Raw genomic sequence first — 20590 nt, 5'->3', positions numbered from 1 at the left:
TGTGTAGGGGTCATCAGTTGTTTAACGTAATTTGAGGTGTCCCTTATTTCAGCTCTGACAGTTGCATACTGTGTTCCTGAGAGGTATCAGCTTAGGAAACATGAACACTTTTGAAGCTTTAAATAGGTAGCAAAATATTTTTAAAGAACTATTAAAGGTATGCAGACTTAAAAAAACAACAGAAGAATTAACCAACGATTGCTACCTGTGATTATAAGGTCTGGCAGTTCAAAATAGAATAAGGGCCATCAGAAATGGGGTGGAGAGTGAAATCTGCATTCAGATGCTTCTCAAGGAGGTTAATGTAACTCCAAGGTTTCTTCTTACTTGAGCAGCAGTGTATAGGAAATTTGTTTTTCTCGGCTTGGATTCTAAGACACTTTCTTGCATCCTGTTCAAGTATTGCATCTCTGAAGACTGCCATTTCATAAAAATTAATTCATTACTCATCTGTGGTATGTACTGTAATTTGGATTGCTGCATTCCAGCAATGTTCACATAAGAACTGTTGGTTTTCTTTCAGCATTTCTTTCACAGAAAATAGCCAGAGATATTTGGAATTTAACACATGAGATGCAGACACTTTTATGTTAGAGGGGATGACTCTGTAGGCCAAGGATTGCAACTGAAGCACCTAGGCTCCCTGGAACTGACTCCGTTTTCTTCCATAAAAATATTGATCAACTGAGTTTGCATGTAGTTTGTCATCCTTGAGTATACAGAACGACTTCTCAAAGTCATGTTATGTGTATGTAAGAGTGTAGCAATCATTTGGAAGCAGTCAAAGGGAAACAACCCAGACAGTCTTGTTCAGTGGCGAAGCCAGGGCATTGTCCTCTGACATGTTTGTTTTTTGGCTGGTTTACCGTGAATTATAATATCCATAGATAGAAATGCCTAGTTATAATTTCTTTCAGGTTCTTTCTTCTCCCCTCACCCCCTCTTCCTCACCTCAAACAGTCAGAGCCAGTTTCTGATGCATGTCTTCCTTGATTGGCTTCCTCTTTAACAACTGTTAATTAATTTGTAATTTTTAAAAATCTCTTTTACAGATGAAAGAATTTTGCAATAAAATGCAATCACTGTTTCCAGAAATTCCTAAAAAAGGAGAGTCAGAGTCCGCAGTCAAATGGGATGACTTACTGAAATCCAAATGAAAGAAACAGAAGAAATACAAATTGTAATAGTTAGTGGGAAAGGCAGCAGAACCTGTGGAGATGTCCGGTCTAAAAAAGAAAAGTAAAAGAAAGTGACACTGATTTGAATGCAAGAGCCTGAGCAAGGTAGTGACTTGAATTCACCGAACATGAGGAAGACAGTTATTATTTGACAGCAAGAAAACAGAAACCTATTCAGTGTTTATTTTCACTGTTACTTTTCAGTTGTCACCACAGTTAAATTTAAAGAATCTTACAGAATAACCCAAACTCAGTGTGAAAGAAGACTACAGTCATATGAGACCACATTTCAGTTATGGAAAGCAATGAAATTTGAAACCAGTCTTGAGTGGTAAATAGCAACATAATATATTTGTAAACCCTTCTCCCATCTCACTTCCAAAGAGACATTCTGTGTTGTTTGGAGAAATAAAGAATAACAGTAATTCTAATGTCATGAATATGTCTTATTAGGAATAATAGTGACTAAGTCTATTATGTCGAATCAGTTAATATATCCAGGTAATGGACTACCCCAGTTCTTGGCGATAGAGGAAATACCTGAAAAGAATTATGGTTGTACCTATGGGAGAGTTGCTGGCAGCATCCAATATGCCAAGGAAACATGGGAGGAAGACCTGTTTGAAATTCTTTGTAAAGCGGGAAGGCGTTCTCTGCAAAGGGGACTTTTATTTACTCAGTTGTCCATTTTGTTATTGAATGCCACAGCAGTGGACCTGATGACTTGTATAAGAGCCTCAAGCATGAAAGTAGAGGCCATTCAAATTGTGAGATGTCTAGTCTATTCCACAAAACAAATTCTTGTGTCCGTCTGGCCACCTGGCTGCTTTAGTATTTTTATATGTTAGGTTTCCATGGCTTTGCTACCAGGAGAATCCTAAGCAATGTGTCATTCTTCAAACTAAAATGATCTCAGGTAATGTGGGTGTAAACTTAGGAAGAATAATGTCTGATTCAACACTGCATTTGTAGAACTGCATATCTAAAAATTGTAAAAAAAAAATAGTAATACACAGATTCTTTCAGTGGAATAACCCCTTTCTAAATGCTCAATTATCAGTTGTTTTCTTAATTGCTCAAGGTTCAATTAGTCAGCCATCAGGTTTAATAAAGTGCTCTTGAAATGTATCCTTTATGATTAAAATCTTGTCATTTGAAGGGAAGAATGTTTTCTTCACATAGATCATTTGTATGCTTAGTATTTCATGGTATGAACAGGAATATATTTCAGAGGAAGAGAGAGTGTGTGTGTAAAAAGGCTTAGGAAAATCTATAAACAAAAATCTTTAAAATAGTGTTAAACTATACTGTAAGGATACAGCATCCTAATAAAACAGGGATAGGACATTAAACTAACAAAACCTTTTGAAAGGGAAGAGATTCATGGTTGGCCTTTTTATTCCAAGCATAATTCTGTCCTAGACTTGTTGGCTGATGCAGGTTTGCTGCAAGAAAAGTATGTATAAAGGAGAAAGAACGAGAACATGATTTATAAATCAGATTCCAATCCATGTGAAAAACTGATTGGTCATGTCTTTTTTTGCCCTGTGCATATTTCCACAGGGTATACTTGTCAAATTTAATGCATTTTTTTATTGCCTCTTGTTATCATAATATTTGGCATGGCTGTTACTGGAAACTGTAACTGTCTCAGAAGGCAGGCACAGAGCTGAACAAAAAAACAAAAGGCAAGAAGTATGCTTGTGTGGCTAAATGGCGTGGCTCATCAGGTTATTAACCATAGCTGAAGCCAGTAAAATGAAGCAAGAATTATGGTAGGCAGTACATCAAAAGGGTAAATATAGATTTTAAAAAGGAAGTAGTTAAATGTATAAAAAAGAAGTAATAAGACATTCTCTATTTTTAGGAGCAGAGAACTCATGAAAAAATGGCAGGTCCACCATTTTTTTCCTTAGAGGCTACGTGCTCCTGGCTATTCTGCATCAAAAACTGTCAGTATGTATATATAGAAAGAGAGGGAGGGACAGGCCAGTTTGACTATTCAGTCCTCCAAAGCATGGGGAACAATGTTATGGAAGGGTACCTTTGCTAATCCAATAGCATAATAAGGGGTGGGTGATCAGGGCATTAGCCCCAGACACCCACTTAAAAGGACACAAGAACAGCAGCTTTTGCTGCTGATCCACCCCCTACCGCCACTGCTATCCATGGCACAGACCCTGGTAAGTTATGCCTCTGTGCTGCTCTGTTGCTTAAAGCACATAATATGGATTAGAATTAAGATTCAGGCTACTTCAAGGCATTTCTTGGAGCACACCTGTGTTCAGTTAATTTCCATTCCCTCTCCCCTGCTCTAACCATAGCCAGTAGTAACAGTCATAGAATTATAGATAATTAGGGTTGGAAGGGACCTCAGGAGGTCATCTAGTCCAACCCTCTGCTCAAAGCAGGATCATTCTCAACTAGATCATCCCAGCTAAGGCTTTGAGTTGAGTCTTAATGACCTCCAAGGTTGGAGATTCTACAACCTCTTTGGGTAAGCTGTTCTAGTACTTTACGACCTTCCTGGTGAGAGAGTTTTCTTAATATCTAACCTAAACTTCCCTTGCTACAACTTAAAACCATTTCTCCTTGTTCTGTTATCTGTTACCACTGAGAAAAGCCCATTTCCATACTCTTTAGAACCGCCCTTTGGGTAGTTGAAGGCTGCTATTAATCTCCTCTCAGTCTTCTCTAGACTAAATAAGCCCAGTCCCTCAGCCTCTCCTCATAAGCCATGTGCCCCAGCCCCCTCACCACTTCCATTGCCTTCTGCTGGACTCTCCAATTTGTCCATGTCCTTCTTGTAGTGGGGGGGGGCACAAAACTGGACATAGTACTCCAGATGTGGTCTCACCAGTGCTGAATAATAACCAGTTCCCTTGATCTGCTGACAGTGCTCCTACCAATGCAACCCAGTATGCTATTAGCTTTCTTGGCAACAAGGGCATGCTCTTGGCTCCTGTCTAGCTTATTGTCCACTGTAACCCCCGGGTCCTTTTCTGCAGAGCTGCTGCGAAGCCAGTCTGTCCCCAGTCTATACTGGTGCATGGGATTGTTTCATCCTAGTCTTTGTATTATATGTAGAAGCTGCTCATAGTGATGGATCTGTTGTTTACAATCCTGTGTTCCTACTGAAGTGTGGCTGCCCTCCACTGCTGCAGAATGGGTGGACAGGAGAGGGTATAGGAACAAAGAGAAGTAATTTGGTTGGATACACAGAAATAATAATGTATATATTACACCTTCATCCTCAAGGTTCTGTCAAGGCTGCCCAAAATTCATTTGCCAGGTAACATCTGGTGGCAAATGACCCCAAAGCACAAAGGGGTACATCAGAGTCATTACCTACTCCTCTTACAAAAAAGGAGGAAAAAAAAAAAGTCCTGTGGGACTTCAATGCCCTCTTTTTGGCCGCTACAATTTCCACTGATTTCAGCTAGCATCATAGAAGCATAGTGTCTCTGAAAATTCAAACCCTGAAGATATACACAGGGCAGGTTGGATCTCTGTATTTAAGCTGTCATTCAGAAGAGAGTTAAATGCATGATGTTCAATTAAAGCTGAATGAAGACTGCCAGAGTTGGGGCCAGTAGTGGTGAGGATTTTAGATATTTCAAACCTGATGGTTGGGGCAGTAAGCAATCCCATCAGAGTAGAACAGTCCATTCCAAATACAACCAGCATTAAGTTGCTGGAATGAGATTGTTTTGTTGTTTTTGTCTGGTTTGTTTTTGTCTTTTCCTTTACTACCAGAGACACTTTGTTAAATTAGTTAGCAGGAGGAAAATGATGTTTAACCACTAAAGTTATCCTTTACATAGCACACCATCTGTCTATTGTCTTCTGAATGGTCCTGTACTGGGTAAGAGCCCAAGCAATATTGGACTTCTGCTTTGTCTGTCTTTATCTTGGGCAGGGTATGACACAATCACATATATCTTCAAGTATGTCCGCAGTTTTAATCAGCCTACCAACCAGGAAGACATTTTTCACAGTCTTATATAAAAGCCACAAAGGAGACATTTTTCTCCTCAGAAGTAATCCATGCATGGATGCTGAGCACTGGACACTTAAAAAGGGGGGCTTTTTAAGTTACTTCTCCTTTCGCACCCATGTACATAAAGATATTTAAAGAGAAGTTAGTTAATCAGGCTGCTTTGGGGATTAATCCTGAAATTCTGAACTTGACCAAATGGAACAGCTTTTGTGGGAAGCATCACAGAAAGCATGAGAACAAGTGATGGTTGTTTGTTTGTTTAGTTGTTTAGTTTTTATAATGCTGTGCACACAAAAGACAGATTTTGCTGGTCATTTCTTACTCTTGACTAGAGCTACTGTTTATTTAAGTTGTAAGAGAACATATTCAGTTATTCATGAGACTGATAAGTGGGCCATCAGACTCTTACATCCTGATAATCTGTAAGAAAGGAAAAAGTGACACAACAATTAAACTATGCATAAAAAGCAGCGCTCCTCTTGTGATTATGTAGCCCTAGACAACAAGAGAATGAGAAGAGCTAAGGAGAGCTAGATCCAACCCTAAAAGATTATAACAAATCAAAATTAAAGTTAGCTAACATTGCCTCCCATCCTTCCAGAATGTATACTTGAGCCCCTGGAGTAGGGGAACTAAAGAGTTATGGTAAATGAACTTCAAGCCTCTAAAAATGAGCATATGGAGTGACAGTAATGCTTGCCCTATATAAACTCAACTCTGCTTGCTTCATAAAGAGACTAAACAAAAGCTGACCTGTCCCTAACAAAATCTGAGAGGCAAGATTTTTTGTAATATGTTTTATTGGGCCAACTGTATCATTGGGAGAGCTGTCAGCCTGTAGAAGTGCTCTTGATGCTCAAACGCTCCTCCAACAGCTCCCCCAATCATAGAATTGTTCCAATAAAGGATTATCACAAAAGCCATTGTGTATTTCCTGAACCATCATGGCTACAGCAACATCTCAACCCTGCTATCTTCTCTTGTGTTCTCCCCAGTCTTACACCATGTACCAGACCTCACGCTGCTAGGTGTAGCTGTATGATATCAGGAGGAGATGGAGGAAAGCTTGCATTTAGAGGGGCAGCGACAGCTTAAAAGAATCAGGAAACCTACTTTCCTAGGCTGTGCTCTGCAGAAGATGTGAATTGATGCTCTCAGTGGCCCTAGCCTGTTCTAAAATCTCAAAATGTATGGAAAGGAGCTGGAAATGCCTGCAAAGGCAGGTTTCAGTCTGTTAGAAAGACTGCAGCCTCTCCTCTGGAGGCTGATGTTCCAGGGGTGTGAAGAAAACTAGGGAATATAATAGTGCTTCAGCTTCAACAGGAAGGGTAGAAGTGAGAGATGTGGGTGTAAGTCATCTAGGATGTGGAGAACCAGATCTCCCACTTCCTGGGCACATATTTTAACCACTAGGATGGTATATGAAAGGGGGACCTCCTACCTTCCTCTTCTCTCCAGCAGCTGGTTTGTAATGAGTTATGTTTATGTACTTGCCTCCCTTGCTAGCTCTGCCCTGTCCCTGCCCAAGGAATCAGGAACTTGGGCAAACTTCAGGCACTCCCCATGCCAATTTGTATTGCAATAGTTAGGCGTCTAGCTGGCTCATCCAGATCACTTCTGAGCATGTGCTGAAGCCCAAGTCTGGGCATGTAGGGATCTCTGCAGGCCAGAAAAGAAGAACCTAAGAAATCTAGGGACATAGCTGGTTTTGCTGTTACCGGTGTGGGGTGAGGCTGGATCACTTTGGAACGTAGTACAGCAAACATTTACACAGAATAGCAAGGGACACCTGAAATACAGGGCACAACAGTTTTTTGCTGTTCTGATGGGACTCCATACTATGTCCAATCCCAGGCCCTTTTCTAATAGGCACAACCTAGCCCTATGGTCTCAGAGGCCAAATAAACTAATGCAGTACTCCTTTAATAAAAGCAGAATAGTTATGGACTATCTATAGTCCATATGTTCTAAGAAATAACGTTTTTTTCAATGAAAGTGCATCAAAACAAAGGGCTCCATCTTCTGAGGCTACACAAACTTAATCAAAGGCCTGAAACTTATCAATGAATTTGGGAAGCTCATCACCCAGATTTGTTGGCACTGGATTTATAAACCAGACACCTTGTTCCGGGCAGACCCAAACCCTCAAACAGACCATGACCTTTCCATTCATAGTTTCATAGTTGGTAGGGTCAGAAGGGACCTGAGTAGATCATCAAGTCCGACCCCCTGCCATGGCAGGAAAGAGTACTGGGGTCAAACGACCCCAGCAAGGTGTTCATCCAGCCTTCTCTTAAAGACCCCCAGGGTAGGAGCCAGCACCACTTCACTTGGAAGTAGGTTCCAGATCCTAGCCGCCCTGAAAGTGAAGTAGCGCCTCCTGATGTCTAGTTTGAATCTACCTTCTGCCAGCTTATGACCGTTATTCCTGGTCACTCCTGGGAGTGCTCGGAGGAACAGGGACTCCCCCAGTGCCTGGTTTGTAAATGGCCACTAGATCCCCCCTCAGCCTTTTCTTGTGGCAGCTGAACAGGTTCAGGTCCTGTAGCCTCTCCTCGTAAGGCCTGCCCTGCAACCTCTGATCATGCGGGTCAATAATTCAATAGTAGGCAAATTTACTTGATACACAATGATAGCAGGTAAGAATAATGCAAGCAATTCTATATCTACCAGTCTTAGAGCTGTCATCAGAGAAAAAGTATGTCTAGCCAGTACGCAAGCTTCACCCTGAGAGTCTCCCTTGAATGTCAGATGTCAGCAGCCGGTTGGAGGCCAAGGCCCACTCCTGCCAGTGGGGTGTGTAAGATGGGCTGGTGGTGCTCCTTTTGTCCATGGTGGTCTTTGGTTTCCCTCTCGGGGACCCTTTGCTGCTCTGAAATCCCTTCTTTTGTATTCTTTACTCCTCCTGATGACTCTTCACTTCTGGCCATTGCTGACTGGTCTCTCAGTGGTCATCATTCTGTTCATGTTCTGTCTTGTGAACATAATCCTTTGTTTCACAAACCCATCATATACACACATCCTAATTTGGGCTTTACTGGTCTTCTCCTAATTTGGTCCATTCCCCAAAACCAGAAATCCCAAGGGCCCTGCAGTTGTGCACTGTGACCTGGTGCCACCTTATCATATATTATGGAACAGTGTGGTACATGTTCCAGCCTGTGTGTCTACTTGCTGCTTGCCTGTATCAGACACAGCGGGCCTTGAAGAAACTGTCACAGACAGACTTTTTTAGAAATAAATTAACCCTTGCTGTTGCCCTGGACCATTAAACTAATGCATATCTACTTTACCCAAAAGCCAATTCCCAAAAGCAAACCTCTCAATACCATTCTCTAGCCATCAAAATTCTTCCAATAAGCCATTCTTAAGCTCATTAGGCAGAGGTGACATTTGTAGTCTGACCAACAGGTTAAGTTAGTGTCAATATGGGATCCCAACATACTTCATAGTAACAATTAGAAGGAAGCTTACCTTGTGAAACCTGAAGCCAGGAAAAGAGCTGGGTTTTTTTTTGGAAACAAACTCATGGCATGCAGGTTAGGCTGTGGTTAAAGTGAGGCTTTGCTAAGGAACAGCAGTATGACCAGAGGAGCATTTCCAAGACCAGTTGCTGTGGCATAGATGAGGAGCAAGCAGGTTTTCTAATCCTTCCCCTAGAAAAGACTTGCTGAAGACTTGAGTGGAGGAAGCTGCCTCCCTTCTGTGTTCCCTGACAACTGGAGAGAGCACAGCTAACTACTTCAAAGGGTTTCCAGTTATGAAAAAATAGAAATATTCTGATAAAACTTAAACAGTAGTACATTTGATAAAAAATGATTAGACACTGCAAAAAATTAGTTATATTTATATATACATACATATAACTATCCTTAATATAAAATCAGATAACTGTGAACAGCACATATTTTGATCATTTCAGTCACCATCACCACTTGAGATTCAAGTATCCAGTGCTCACACCACTATATGCCTGCTTTTACATGCACAGTTGCATGTGTAACATGCCTCTAAGCAAGGTTGCATACATGAGGGACAACACAAAGATAATTTAAGGTCATCTGAAGATTGAAAATTGATTGAGTGTGAACATTTCTTTTCAAATGCATGCATACTTTGAATCTTCCTGAGTTATCATCTTTTGGACACTTTCATAATTATCTATTGTACATCACACAGGAGTCAGATTTACATATCAATGCAATGATTATCATACATCTGATAATGCTGTTACTTCTGAAAAGTCCACTTAAAAAGTAGGGGGTCAGTCAGCTGCCAGTCCTGCAGATATCAGAGGTAGAAGAGAAGCAGTCAAGTCACAGGACAACATCTGAGGTAAATGATACAGGGTGACCAATAGCAAGAACAAATGACAGTGGGTTTCCAATGCAAAACTTCCAGCCTTGACACTGCAGGCCAGCAATGCCAAAAATCTTCTCCTGCCTGGCTTTTGCTAAAGTGAGACAGAGGGATGCTTGGGATGAACTTATGGTTTTAGGTGGTACCATATGATTCTTGGGTCTGACCTCAAATCAGCTGTAGTTCAGTGGTTTTGCCTGAGTTTTTCTTTAAGTGTTTGAGTTTTTTAGACCTGAAGCTCAAAGGAAAACCCAGGATGGAATAGAAAGAGAAACCTCATGCAAACAAATACCACTGAACTTCCCACAGTTCTGCTTTTTTTTCTGTGCATAGTGCCGTTCATCTTGAAGAGTTCACTTAAGCTTTAAAATCTATATTAGAAAAGGAATCCCTTAAGCATAGCGCCACACACACATAATTAAATGCAACCTCTTTAGTTTGCCAAGTTAGTCTGAAGTTGAATAGAAGGCAGGTGAAGTCAATCTGAAATTTGGCTGCCTGCCTTTGCAAGGTGGTCTGTGGCATAGTGTACATTCATGGAAAGTGGGAAAACCATTTGACAAGGACACTAAACTCAACTCTTTCAAAGGCTCATGGGATCTTTAATAGCTACAGAGAATAGTAAAGGCCTCCTTTTGTAAGCTGTAATTGGAATGACTCATTTGCAGGACCTTCTGAATCTCCATTTATCTATCCTAGAAAAACAGACAGCCAAGCTGACACACAGCTCAAGGGAGAGCAGGGATATAGCAGACTGTGTCTAGGACCTAACCCTCAGTTAGCCATTATGCTCAGATAGACAAAGGTCCCCTCAGGGCTACTGCCTAGCTGGCTGAAAGGGGAAAATAAAGGAAAGCCCTGAACTGGCAGGTTCCCCAAAAATGACTCACTAAAGAGGAACGGTACAAAGACCTCTGCAGATGAAGAGCCAAATCCTGGCCCACGTGCTCAGCTATCAGAGGCCAGTCACAGCTCTTGGTCCTCACCAGGCTCTGCACTCAGGGTGCCAAAAGAGATCAGGAGCTGCCCTCAGTAGTGGCTGTGAAGCTGTCCTTTGTCTGCCCAGTGCTGACGCTTCCCATGCTAGTGGCACTGAAGATCAGCTATTAGATGGGGATTGACTGGCCTACAGAAATTTTGAGTGGACTTGAGGACAACACAAGCCTGTCATGCCCCTCTCAGCCACATAAACCCCTGTTTTGGAGGACTCAAGATGAGTCCTTGCACTCTTCTGGTTTCCCAGCATTGCTGCAGCACTGTCCAGGTAAATGAGAGGTGTCCGGACATTTTGGTTATATTTATCTGCCAGCACAGTGAGTGTGAGCACAGTGGCAGGGCACACCCTGGGTCCACACTGAGCCATCAGCTCCATAAATTGGCAAGCCCAGTTACAAGTGAAGCTGGCATGAGTGGGTGAGACTTCATTCTTGGTGGTATGCCCAGTATCATCCAGGATGCTGTGCATACGTGCCCCATAGAACCTCACTTAGAGAGAGAAGCCCTTTCCATAGAATCAGAGAGAAGTAGGGCTGGAAGGGACCTCCAGAGGTCATCTAGTCAAACTCCCTGCCTGTGGCAGAATTATCCCTATCCAAACCATCGTATATAAATCCATCATCTAAACTCTTTGTAAAATTACTGTCAACCCTGACACAACACCAGACATAACACCCTAACCTGCTACAGGTTAAGTAGGGGAACCACAGCAGCCAATGTCCTGCTTCTATTAAAAGTTGTTGATGTATGCTCAGGAGATCCCAGGTAGAGGGCCAGGTCCCCTGCTACAGAGGAACCTCTATACTATACATTCTGGTACTCCACAGTTCTTGACCATGTACTTTGTGTTCCTATCTGTAGCAGGCTGGCTGTCCTCAGGATCAATCAGACTGACACAGATGCCCCCTGCCCAGGTCTGGGGGCTTCTACCTTCCCTGAAAACAACTACTGTACCTTAAAGGCTCTTGCATGGTGATCTTTATGAACATGATTTAGCCCCTTCTCCTGATTTCTCTTCAAACTTCTGACTTCGTGGAATCCAGCTGGCTTAGACAGCTGCTCTCCCTTCCCTCACCAATATCCATCAGTGAACAGAACCTGCAGCTGCCTGAAAGTTTCAAGCATCCCTGAAGACTTTGGGATTATTAAGGTCCTCTACTGCATGTCAAAGCCACAGCTTACACATTACCAAGCCATAATGTCTGATCAGTGAAGTGATCTATTAAGGATGGGAAGGTGAGCAACAGTAAAGTATCTGGAATGGCTAATGACCTAATTCAAAGGAGGTTTTTCAGCTGTGGTTTCTGTGATTGCATGGTAATAACACCACACCAGCTAGTGTAGAAGTTTTAAGGATGAAAACTGACATCAATGAGAACAAGTCAATATTCGATAAAAATCCATTAAAACCTGAGTTGCGGCAAGTGACTTCCACTGTGACTAAGAAAACTTCCATGTCCAAATGTTTAACTGATGTATGATGTTGTTTGCCCTGGTAACTATCTCTTTTGATATGGATGAGGTGCTGAATACTTTATAGCAGTGATGACTGTGTTCACTTCAAGGCAGCAGCTTAAAAAAATCCCAAAAAACACTTTGTCTTTCAATTCAGCATTATGTAATATTACAGCTTGGCTATCCACTTCTTTGAATGCTTTACCAACTGATGACAGGAGCAAAAAGATGTTTCATTTAAAAAAGTGTTGTTGAGTTTTGGGGCGGTTGTTTTGTTTTGTGGTTTTGTGTTGATTTTTGGTTATTTTATTTCACTGGAAGATAATGCTTCATCAGAAACAACACTGGAAGCTGAATGGAAGAAGCCATTGGGGAACATGACAGTGAGCCATCTCACAAATTCTCAGTGAAGCCTAGGCATAAATTCAGATCATCAGAGCTTAATAGAACATAATGTACTCCTGAAAGGGTAGAGATAATGTATCCTAATGTATTCAATATTTGTCTTTCATGTAAGGGTAAGAATTATTCCATATGTTTTAGTCTAACACTAAATTAATTTTGGTTGGAAACCATCATACATTAATTATCAAACAGAACTAAGCTACAGCTCACTTGTTTTCCTAGGTTATTAGACGTCTGCTGTGAGACAGTTATGTTGCAGCATTTCATTTATAACAGCTATAGCTAACATATTAATGATGTCTCTGCCAACTTCCCTGGATAAGGCTCAGTTTTAAGAAAAAAAATCTAGGTTTAGGGAGACAAAATTAAATAATCTGGCCACCAAAAAATTTACACAATGAATGGCAAAGGCTGTCATGTTCAGCGACACTAAGGGTATGCCTGAGTAAAGATGACAGGGATTAGCCAAAATTCATCCAGATTTTGGGCCAGATTTTGAGAGGGCTTGAACACATCTAACTTGTGTTTTGTTTGTAACAGTCCAGCTTTCAATACAGTTTTGCACAACAGTTGCTCATACTTATAGCTTTCATTTCTTCTGAGGGTCGAGGCTCATTATGCAAATTTCACAGTTTAAATAAATACTATGTAAATAGTATTGCTAAAATAAAAGGCAAGAGACAAAGGAAGCTAAAAACTGTAATGGCCCATAGCATATTTTACGTTAATGGAAAGTGGGAATAGGTATTACATATATTCACACACACACACACACACACACACACACAGACAGAGAGCGTGCATGTGTATGTGTGTGTGCGCGCACCTGTGTGTGCGCGCACCTGTGTGTGCATTGTGATGGGGGGCATGTGGTACAGCTGCTGTATGCAGTGAATATACAGACAATATAGAATTAGGTGGAATTTCCCTGAGATCCTTTGGTTAAAAAAGCTTCCATTCAGTGTAGCCTAGTTAAGTGGTTTTCAAGCTTTCTGATGATGATGATGATTATGATGATGATGAAGCGAGTGTTGCCAGACTCATATGCTGGAAGCATGAGGACCAGAAAGCCAACTACAGGTAGAATGGTCAATGCAAATGCCACTGTTAAGGCTGGAATCCACTAACTTAGTGTTCATGGTCTGGCTCCATACAGATGCAGAGCATGCAGCAGGAGCATATGCAAGTACCAAACCAGAGGTCATAGGTGGAGATAGAAAATATTATTTGATGGAGCAGAGCACCGCCCACTCCCCCACCCCCCCTGCCAGCAGGTAAGTCTGTCATGGGGAAGGGGCATGGGTGGGGGGCAGATTGAGTGGGGCAAAGGCAGGGGCTGGGGTGAATGGGGCCCCAAGCAGCTTATCCAAGGGCGTGGGGGGGAGAATGGGGGAATCCTGCTGCTGCGTACACCCTGGTAAAGGCCTGGGAGACAAGTGCCCCCCAATCTCTGCATGGGGTGAGGGTGGGCTGCCACTGCAGGCTAGGACTCTGCACCCTGCTGCCTTTGCCCTGAGAGCCATGCAAAAGCATAGATTCATAGATTCATAGATGCTAGGGTCGGAAGGGACCTCAATAGATCATCGAGTCCGACCCCTTGCATAAGCAGGAAAGAGTGCTGGGTCTACATTACCCCAGCTAGATACACATCCAACCTTCTCTTGAATACCCCCAGGGTAGGGGAGAGCACCACCTCCCTTGGGAGCCCGTTCCAGAGCTTGGCCACTCGAACTGTGAAGAAGTTCCTCCTAATATCTAATCTAAATCTGCTCTCCTCCAGCTTGTGGCCATTATTTCTTGTAACCCCCGGGGGCGCCTTGGTGAATAAATACTCACCAATTCCCTTCTGTGCCCCCCTGACGAACTTATAGGCAGCCACCAGGTCGCCTCTCAACCTTCTCTTGTGGAGGCTGAAAAGGTCCAGTTTCTCTAATCTCTCCTCATAGGGCTTGGTCTGCAGGCCCTTAACCATACGAGTGGCCCTTCTCTGGACCCTCTCCAGGTTATCCGCATCTTTCTTGAAGTGCGGCGCCCAGAATTGCACGCAGTACTCCAGCTGCGGTCTGACCAGCGCCCGATAGAGGGGAAGTATCACCTCCTTGGACTTATTTGTCATGCATCTGCTGATGCACGATAAAGTGCCATTGGCTTTTCTGATGGTTTCATCACACTGCCGACTCATGTTCATCTTGGAGTCTACTAGGACTCCAAGATCCCTTTCCACTTCCGTGCCACCCAGCAGGTCATTTCCTAGGCTGTAGGTGTGCTGGACATTTTTCCTCCCTAGATGCAGCACTTTGCATTTCTCCTTGTTGAACTGCATTCTGTTGTTTTCTGCCCACTTGTCTAACCTGTCCAGGTCTGCTTGCAGCTGTTCCCTGCCCTCCAGCGTGTCCACTTCGCCCCATAGCTTAGTGTCATCTGCAAACTTGGACAGAGTACATTTCACCCCCTCGTCCAAGTCGCTGATGAAGACATTAAAGAGTATCGGTCCAAGCACCGAGCCCTGCGGGACCCCACTGCCCACACTCTTCCAGGTCGAAACCGACCCATCCACCACGACTCTCTGGGTGCGACCCTCCAGCCAATTCTCCACCCACCGGACTGTGCAGTCATCCAAGTCACAGCCCCTTAACTTGTTCACCAGTATGGGGTGGGATACCGTGTCAAAGGCCTTCCTGAAGTCCAAGTATACGACATCCACCCCTCCTCCTGCGTCGAGGCGTTTTGTGACCTGGTCATAAAAAGAGACTAGATTGGTCAGGCACGATCTACCTGCCACGAACCCGTGCTGGTTTCCCCTCAGCATAATTTGTCCTGCCAGGCTCTCACAAATGTGAGCCTTGATGATTTTCTCAAAGATTTTGCCAAGGATGGAGGTGAGACTGACTGGCCTATAGTTACCCGGGTCCTCCTTCCTCCCCTTCTTGAAAATGGGAACCACATTGGCCCTTTTCCAGTCCTCCGGGACTTGACCCGTGCGCCACGAGCGTTCAAATATTCCCGCCAGTGGCTCTGCAATGATGTCGGCCAGTGCCTTCAGTACCCTCGGATGGAGCTCATCCGGGCCTGCTGACTTAAAGGCATCCAGTTCCTCCAAGTGACCCTGCACCACCTCAGGGTCCACGCATGGAAGTCTGGTGCCTTGCTGCTGCCTCCCTACACTCCCAGTGAGAGACTTGTCGTGCCTCTCGCTTAGGAACACTGAGGCGAAGAACTCGTTGAGGAGTTCAGCCTTGTCCCCTCTGTCCGTCACCAATTGTTTCTGCCCATTTAGCAGGGGTCCTATTCCTCCCTGGGCCTTCCTTTTACTCCCTATATATCTAAAAAACAATTTCTTATTGTCTTTTACTTGGGTTGCCATCCTCAGCTCCATGGTAGCTTTGGCCTGTCTAACTGCCTCCCTACAAGCACGAGCAGAAGAGGTATATTCCTCTTTGGTGATCTCTCCCTGTTTCCACTTTTTATGTGCTCCCCTTTTGGCCCTTAGTCTCCCCAGGATTTCTCTGGTCAGCCAGGGAAGCCTCCTGGCCCCTTTCCCTCTTTTACCTCGCACGGGGATCGTCTCGCTTTGTGCGAGAAGGATAGCTTCCTTAAGGCACAGCCACCCTTCTTGGGCTCCCATCGTTTCAAAACTACTACTCTGCAGTGCATCCTTCACTAATCGCCTGAGTTTGCTGAAATCAGCTTTCCTAAAGTCCAGCACGTTCACCCTACTGGTTACCTTACCCACTCGACGCCTTATGTTGAATTGTACTTTTAGGTGATCACTGTCCCCCAGATGGCTACCGATCTGTAGGTCCCCTACTATGTCATCCCCCGTTGCCAATACCAGATCCAGTAAGGCATTCCCCCTAGTGGGACCATGTACCTCCTGCGTCAGGTGGAGGTCCTGTACACAGGTTAGAAACCTGCGTGAGCGGTGGGACTTTGCTGTCTGTGTCTCCCAGCAGATGTCCGGGTAGTTTAGGTCCCCCATGACCACCGCCTCTTTAGCTTTTATGGTCTCTGAGAGTTGCCTCAGGAGCCCCAAATCTATTTCTTCCCCTTGATGTGGGGGTCTGTAGCAGACCCCTACCACCAAATCCTTTTCTCCTTGCCCCCCATGTAGCCTAACCCACAGTCCTTCTACTTCCTCATCCTTTGATTCTGTCTTGATGAGGGTTGATGTATATTGCTCCTTAACATAGAGCGCAACCCCTCCCCCCCTTTTCCCCACTCTGTCCTTTCTGTACAATCTATAGCCCTCAATATGTACCGCCCAGTCGTGGGATGGATCCCACCAGGTTTCCGTCAGCCCCACTAAGTCGTAGTCGTTTAGTGCAACCAGGAGCGCTAGTTCATCCTGCTTGTTCCCCATGCTCCTAGCATTAGTATATATAGGCATGTGCCTGCCACAGCCGAGTGGGCAGGGGACAGGGCACAGCCTGGCAGCAGAATGCACACAGCATTGCCCTGCTTCCAGGGCAGCAGAAATGGGGTGCAGAACCCCAGCCCACAGTGGCAGCCTGCCTGTGCCCCATGCACAGATCAGGGGGGCACATGCCTTGCCTCCTCAGAGTACACACAGCAGTGGGAGCCCCCTGCACCTCTGGATGAGCCACCAAGACTCTGATGGTTCCATGACCTGCCCTGGGGCCCCACTCACCCCAGCCCCTGTTCCTGCCTCTGGCCACTCCCTCCCACATTGTAGGGGGCCTCGATCTAGGCCCCCCACAAACCCCTTCCTCTTCAGAGTAGACTGAAACTTGCCTGGCTGCCATGCTGTGCAGTAATCCACACACGAGGGCTTTGATCCACACCTCTTCCTGCCCCGCCTCACCCCGTAGCAGCCCAGAGCCTGTGGCTGGGCTGTCCTGTGGCCCTACCTGCTGCCCCACCTTTTGTGGGGGGACTAAGCCCCATTAGCTCCGGCCTTCTGCCACCTATGCTGGAGGTGTAAAGTATTTGGAAACTTGCAACCCAAGTGATGCCAGGAAGGCGATGGATAAGAGTTCCTCTGCTGCTAACCTTATCCTGGACCCCTTCCAGATGACAGTGGTAGGTAAAGATCCTAAATAAGTAACAGTGTAACAATGTTTAAGTGTCTGGTCACCAAGCTGGATTTTTATTTTTCTTCACCTAATTCCTATTTGGATGGAAGGCTGCTGCTACTGTTTTAGTGAGGCTGAGGTGGAGACGCCATTTATGGAAGTTGTCAACAAAGGTGTTCATGTCTGATGTCAAATTGGATTCAATGGCTTCCCATTGTTTGCTTGATTTGGTGAGAGCCAGGTCATTAGCATAGCCATACTTCCTGGACTGGGTGTCAGGCAGGTCGACAATGTACACATTGAAAAAGCAATGGAGAAAGTACTGAGCCTGACAGGCCATTCTTTACACTTGAAGGGTGGCTTTTCTGTTCATTAGGGGTATACAAATTGGGCCCTGTTCAATTCGAATTTGGCCCGAATCAGGGACAGTGGTTCATGAGCTACCTACTACCTAGAGGTATGTAGAAAAAACATTTAAAGCTGTGTCTATGTCCAAATGGCCAAATCTTTCCGAATTGTTTCAGAGGGTTCCGTTTCAATTTGGAGAGATTAAAGGGTTTCCTGATTCAATTTAGATTTGGAGATTTGGCCACTGAATTGAGCCAAATCTCCGCCAAATCAAATCAAGGACCAAAGCTTCGTACAGCCCTACTGTCCATTGAGGGTCTCGAAAAATTCCATGAGGCTCCTCCAGCATATCATGGCATTGGTTTCATTGCTTTTTTTGGTGTTACTGAAAGTCAGAGAAGAGTGTGCATACACTGTTAATGACAAAGTAGTAGCCTTTCCCTTCCATCTAGTGACTGAATTTTAAGGGCTCACCCATTAAGCCAATTTCCTTCTTATCTCTCACATCAAAATAAAAACACTGTGGGTGTATCTACACGTGCAATTAATGCAATGTGATAAACTTTGGAGCAGCTTGTACCAGTATACGCTACTCCCAGATGCAGCATTGACACGTGCACCCAATGCAGCAGCACTTTGAGCCAAGGCAAAGCAGCCCCAGGCTGGCAGCATGCTCAGGGGTCAACCCTGAGCTTCAGGTGACTACGTTGAGGCTGGCTTGGGAACAAGAGTGCTTTAACTGTGAAGCCATGTGGCTGAACCCCCAAGGCTGTTGCCAGCCTGGGACTGCTCCACTCTGGTTCAAAGTGCTGCTGTCTTGGTCACCATTCACACGTGCATTGCAGCACAGTAAATGACTCTGCTGTAAGATAGTACTCTCCCTGACAGTACTCTTATGACTAAGTAAATGAATTTACTACACCCTGTGTATGTACAGATGGGGATGCTTTACTGTGGAGCTAATTAGTCTACTCTACAGTAAAGCACACATGCAGATGCACCCTGCATGCAGCAGGTTTTAAATATTTCTCTCCTGTATACTGCAGCTCTGCCCAGTATCACAGATACTGATTCAACAAAATCCCTTTCCTTTCTTCTTCTCACCAACCAGGATCTGTTACTGAAGCATGAAGTATAGTCACATGTTTAAAATACATAGTTGAAATACTGCAACATATTTATGCAGGGCCATAGTAGTAAGTCTAGCCTCCTCACTCCTCTGAGCCGCTGATATCGCTACTATTCATCAGATATGCAGGATCTGTGCTTTGGCAGTCAGTTTTCACTAAAGAAGTAGCTTCAACCAGATGTCATCTGGGCAGCTTCATAGGATCATAAGAAAGTAGAGCTGGAAGGGACTTCATGAGGTTATCTAGGCCAGCCCCCTGCTCAGGGTAGGATCATCCCTAACTGAACTATCCCAGTCAAGTTTTCTGGCTTACCTGCTCTTGAAAATTTCTGAGGATGGAGATTCTACCACTTCTCTAGGTAGTCTGTTCCAATGCTTGACCACCCAACATAGTCAGAAAGTTCTTCCTAATCTCCAAACTAAGTATCCCCTGCTGCAGCTTGTGTTCATGGCTCCTAGTCCTGTCCCCTACAACTGCAGAGAAAAGCCCATCTCCATCCTTTTTATAATTGGCCTTCAGGGATTTGAAGACTGTGGGAGGATTTGAAAACAGTCTTCTCTTCTCCAGAATAAATAAACCTAGTAATTTCAGCCTTTCCTCAAAAGTCTTGCTTCTCTGGCTCCTAATAATTTTTGTCACTCTGTACTGAATTCATTCCAATCTGTCAACATCCTTCTTGAAGTGTGGGGCCTAAAACTGGACATAGTACCTAGGTGAGGCCTCACCAGTGCTGAATAGAGCAGGAGAATCACTTCCTTTGGTTTGTAAATGACACTCCTATTAAGACAATCTAATATGCTGCTGCAACAAGAGCACACTGTTGGCTTACATTCAAGCTTATGGTCCACTGTAACCCTACAAATCCTTCTACACACTACTGCAGCCTAACGACTCATTCCCCAGTTTTTATTAGTGCATGCAATTCTTCTGTCCCAATTACAGGACTTTGCACTTGTCCTTGTTCAATTTCATCTGGTTGATTTTTAGACCATATTTCCAGTCCATCCTGGTCACTCTGGATCCCAGGCCTACCTGCAGAGGGCCTGTTTTTGTTTGCAAATTCCAGCCCACTTGTTTGCAAATTTGCTAAACATGCAGTCAATCCAATCATCAAAATCATTAATGAGGAGGTTGCACAGTATCAGATGCAGGAAAAACCCCTGGGGAATCCCACTTGATAGCTTCTCCCAAATGGACATTGAGCCATTGAGGACTACTCATTGGGCACAATGATCCAACCACTTATGTATCCACCTTACAATACTTTTGTTTAGTCTGTTATTTCCTAAGCTTGTTAATGAGAATGTTGTGGATGACAGTTTTGAAAGCCCTGCAAAAGTCAAGGTATATCACATCTACTGCCCTCCCCGCAAACACAGAGTGGACAGACCTCATCACAGAAGGAAATCAAGTTGGTCAGGAATGACTCGCTCTAGCTGAATGAATCCATACTAGCTGTTCATGATCACCAGGATTTTCCATTCACCAGGATAAAATGTGATAAAATGCTGATTTTCTCATTTTAAGGGGAACCCCCAGATTTCCTCCTTTAAAGGAGAAAACATGGGAAATGGTGGGTTTTTCCCTTGAAGCCTGGCAGAGTGCAAGGGGCTAGGAGGAGCAGGAGAAGGGCAGTCAGGCAGGGGGCACACATGGCCACCGGGCAGCCTGGAGAGCAGGTCCTGC

General features: G+C 44.2%; 1 protein-coding gene across 5 annotated transcripts in view; it reads left to right on the top strand.

The window, feature by feature from the left end:
* TMEM242 (transmembrane protein 242) overlaps positions 1-20590 on the top strand; it is a 67506-nt gene that overhangs the window by 34578 nt on the left and 12338 nt on the right. For 3 of the 5 annotated variants that reach the window (XR_016441720.1, XR_016441721.1, XM_090041926.1), the window contains exon 4: positions 13550-13667. Coding sequence is in view for 3 of the 5 variants with exons in the window: in XM_090041926.1 (XP_089898052.1) it covers positions 13550-13600 (51 nt within the window). In the remaining 2 variants the exon portion in view is untranslated. Of the gene's footprint in view, positions 1-1052; positions 13073-13549; positions 13668-20590 lie in introns of those variants that run through there. The other 2 variants (XM_090041909.1, XM_090041945.1) reach the window with 2 other exon arrangements.

This window comes from Crocodylus siamensis, chromosome 1, assembly GCF_052110815.1.
Source record: "Crocodylus siamensis isolate JL-2025a chromosome 1, ASM5211081v1, whole genome shotgun sequence".
In the NCBI taxonomy this organism is placed as follows: Eukaryota; Metazoa; Chordata; order Crocodylia; family Crocodylidae; genus Crocodylus; species Crocodylus siamensis.
Note: the sequence above shows the minus strand (reverse complement) of the source record. Positions and strands in the feature narration are given on the sequence as shown.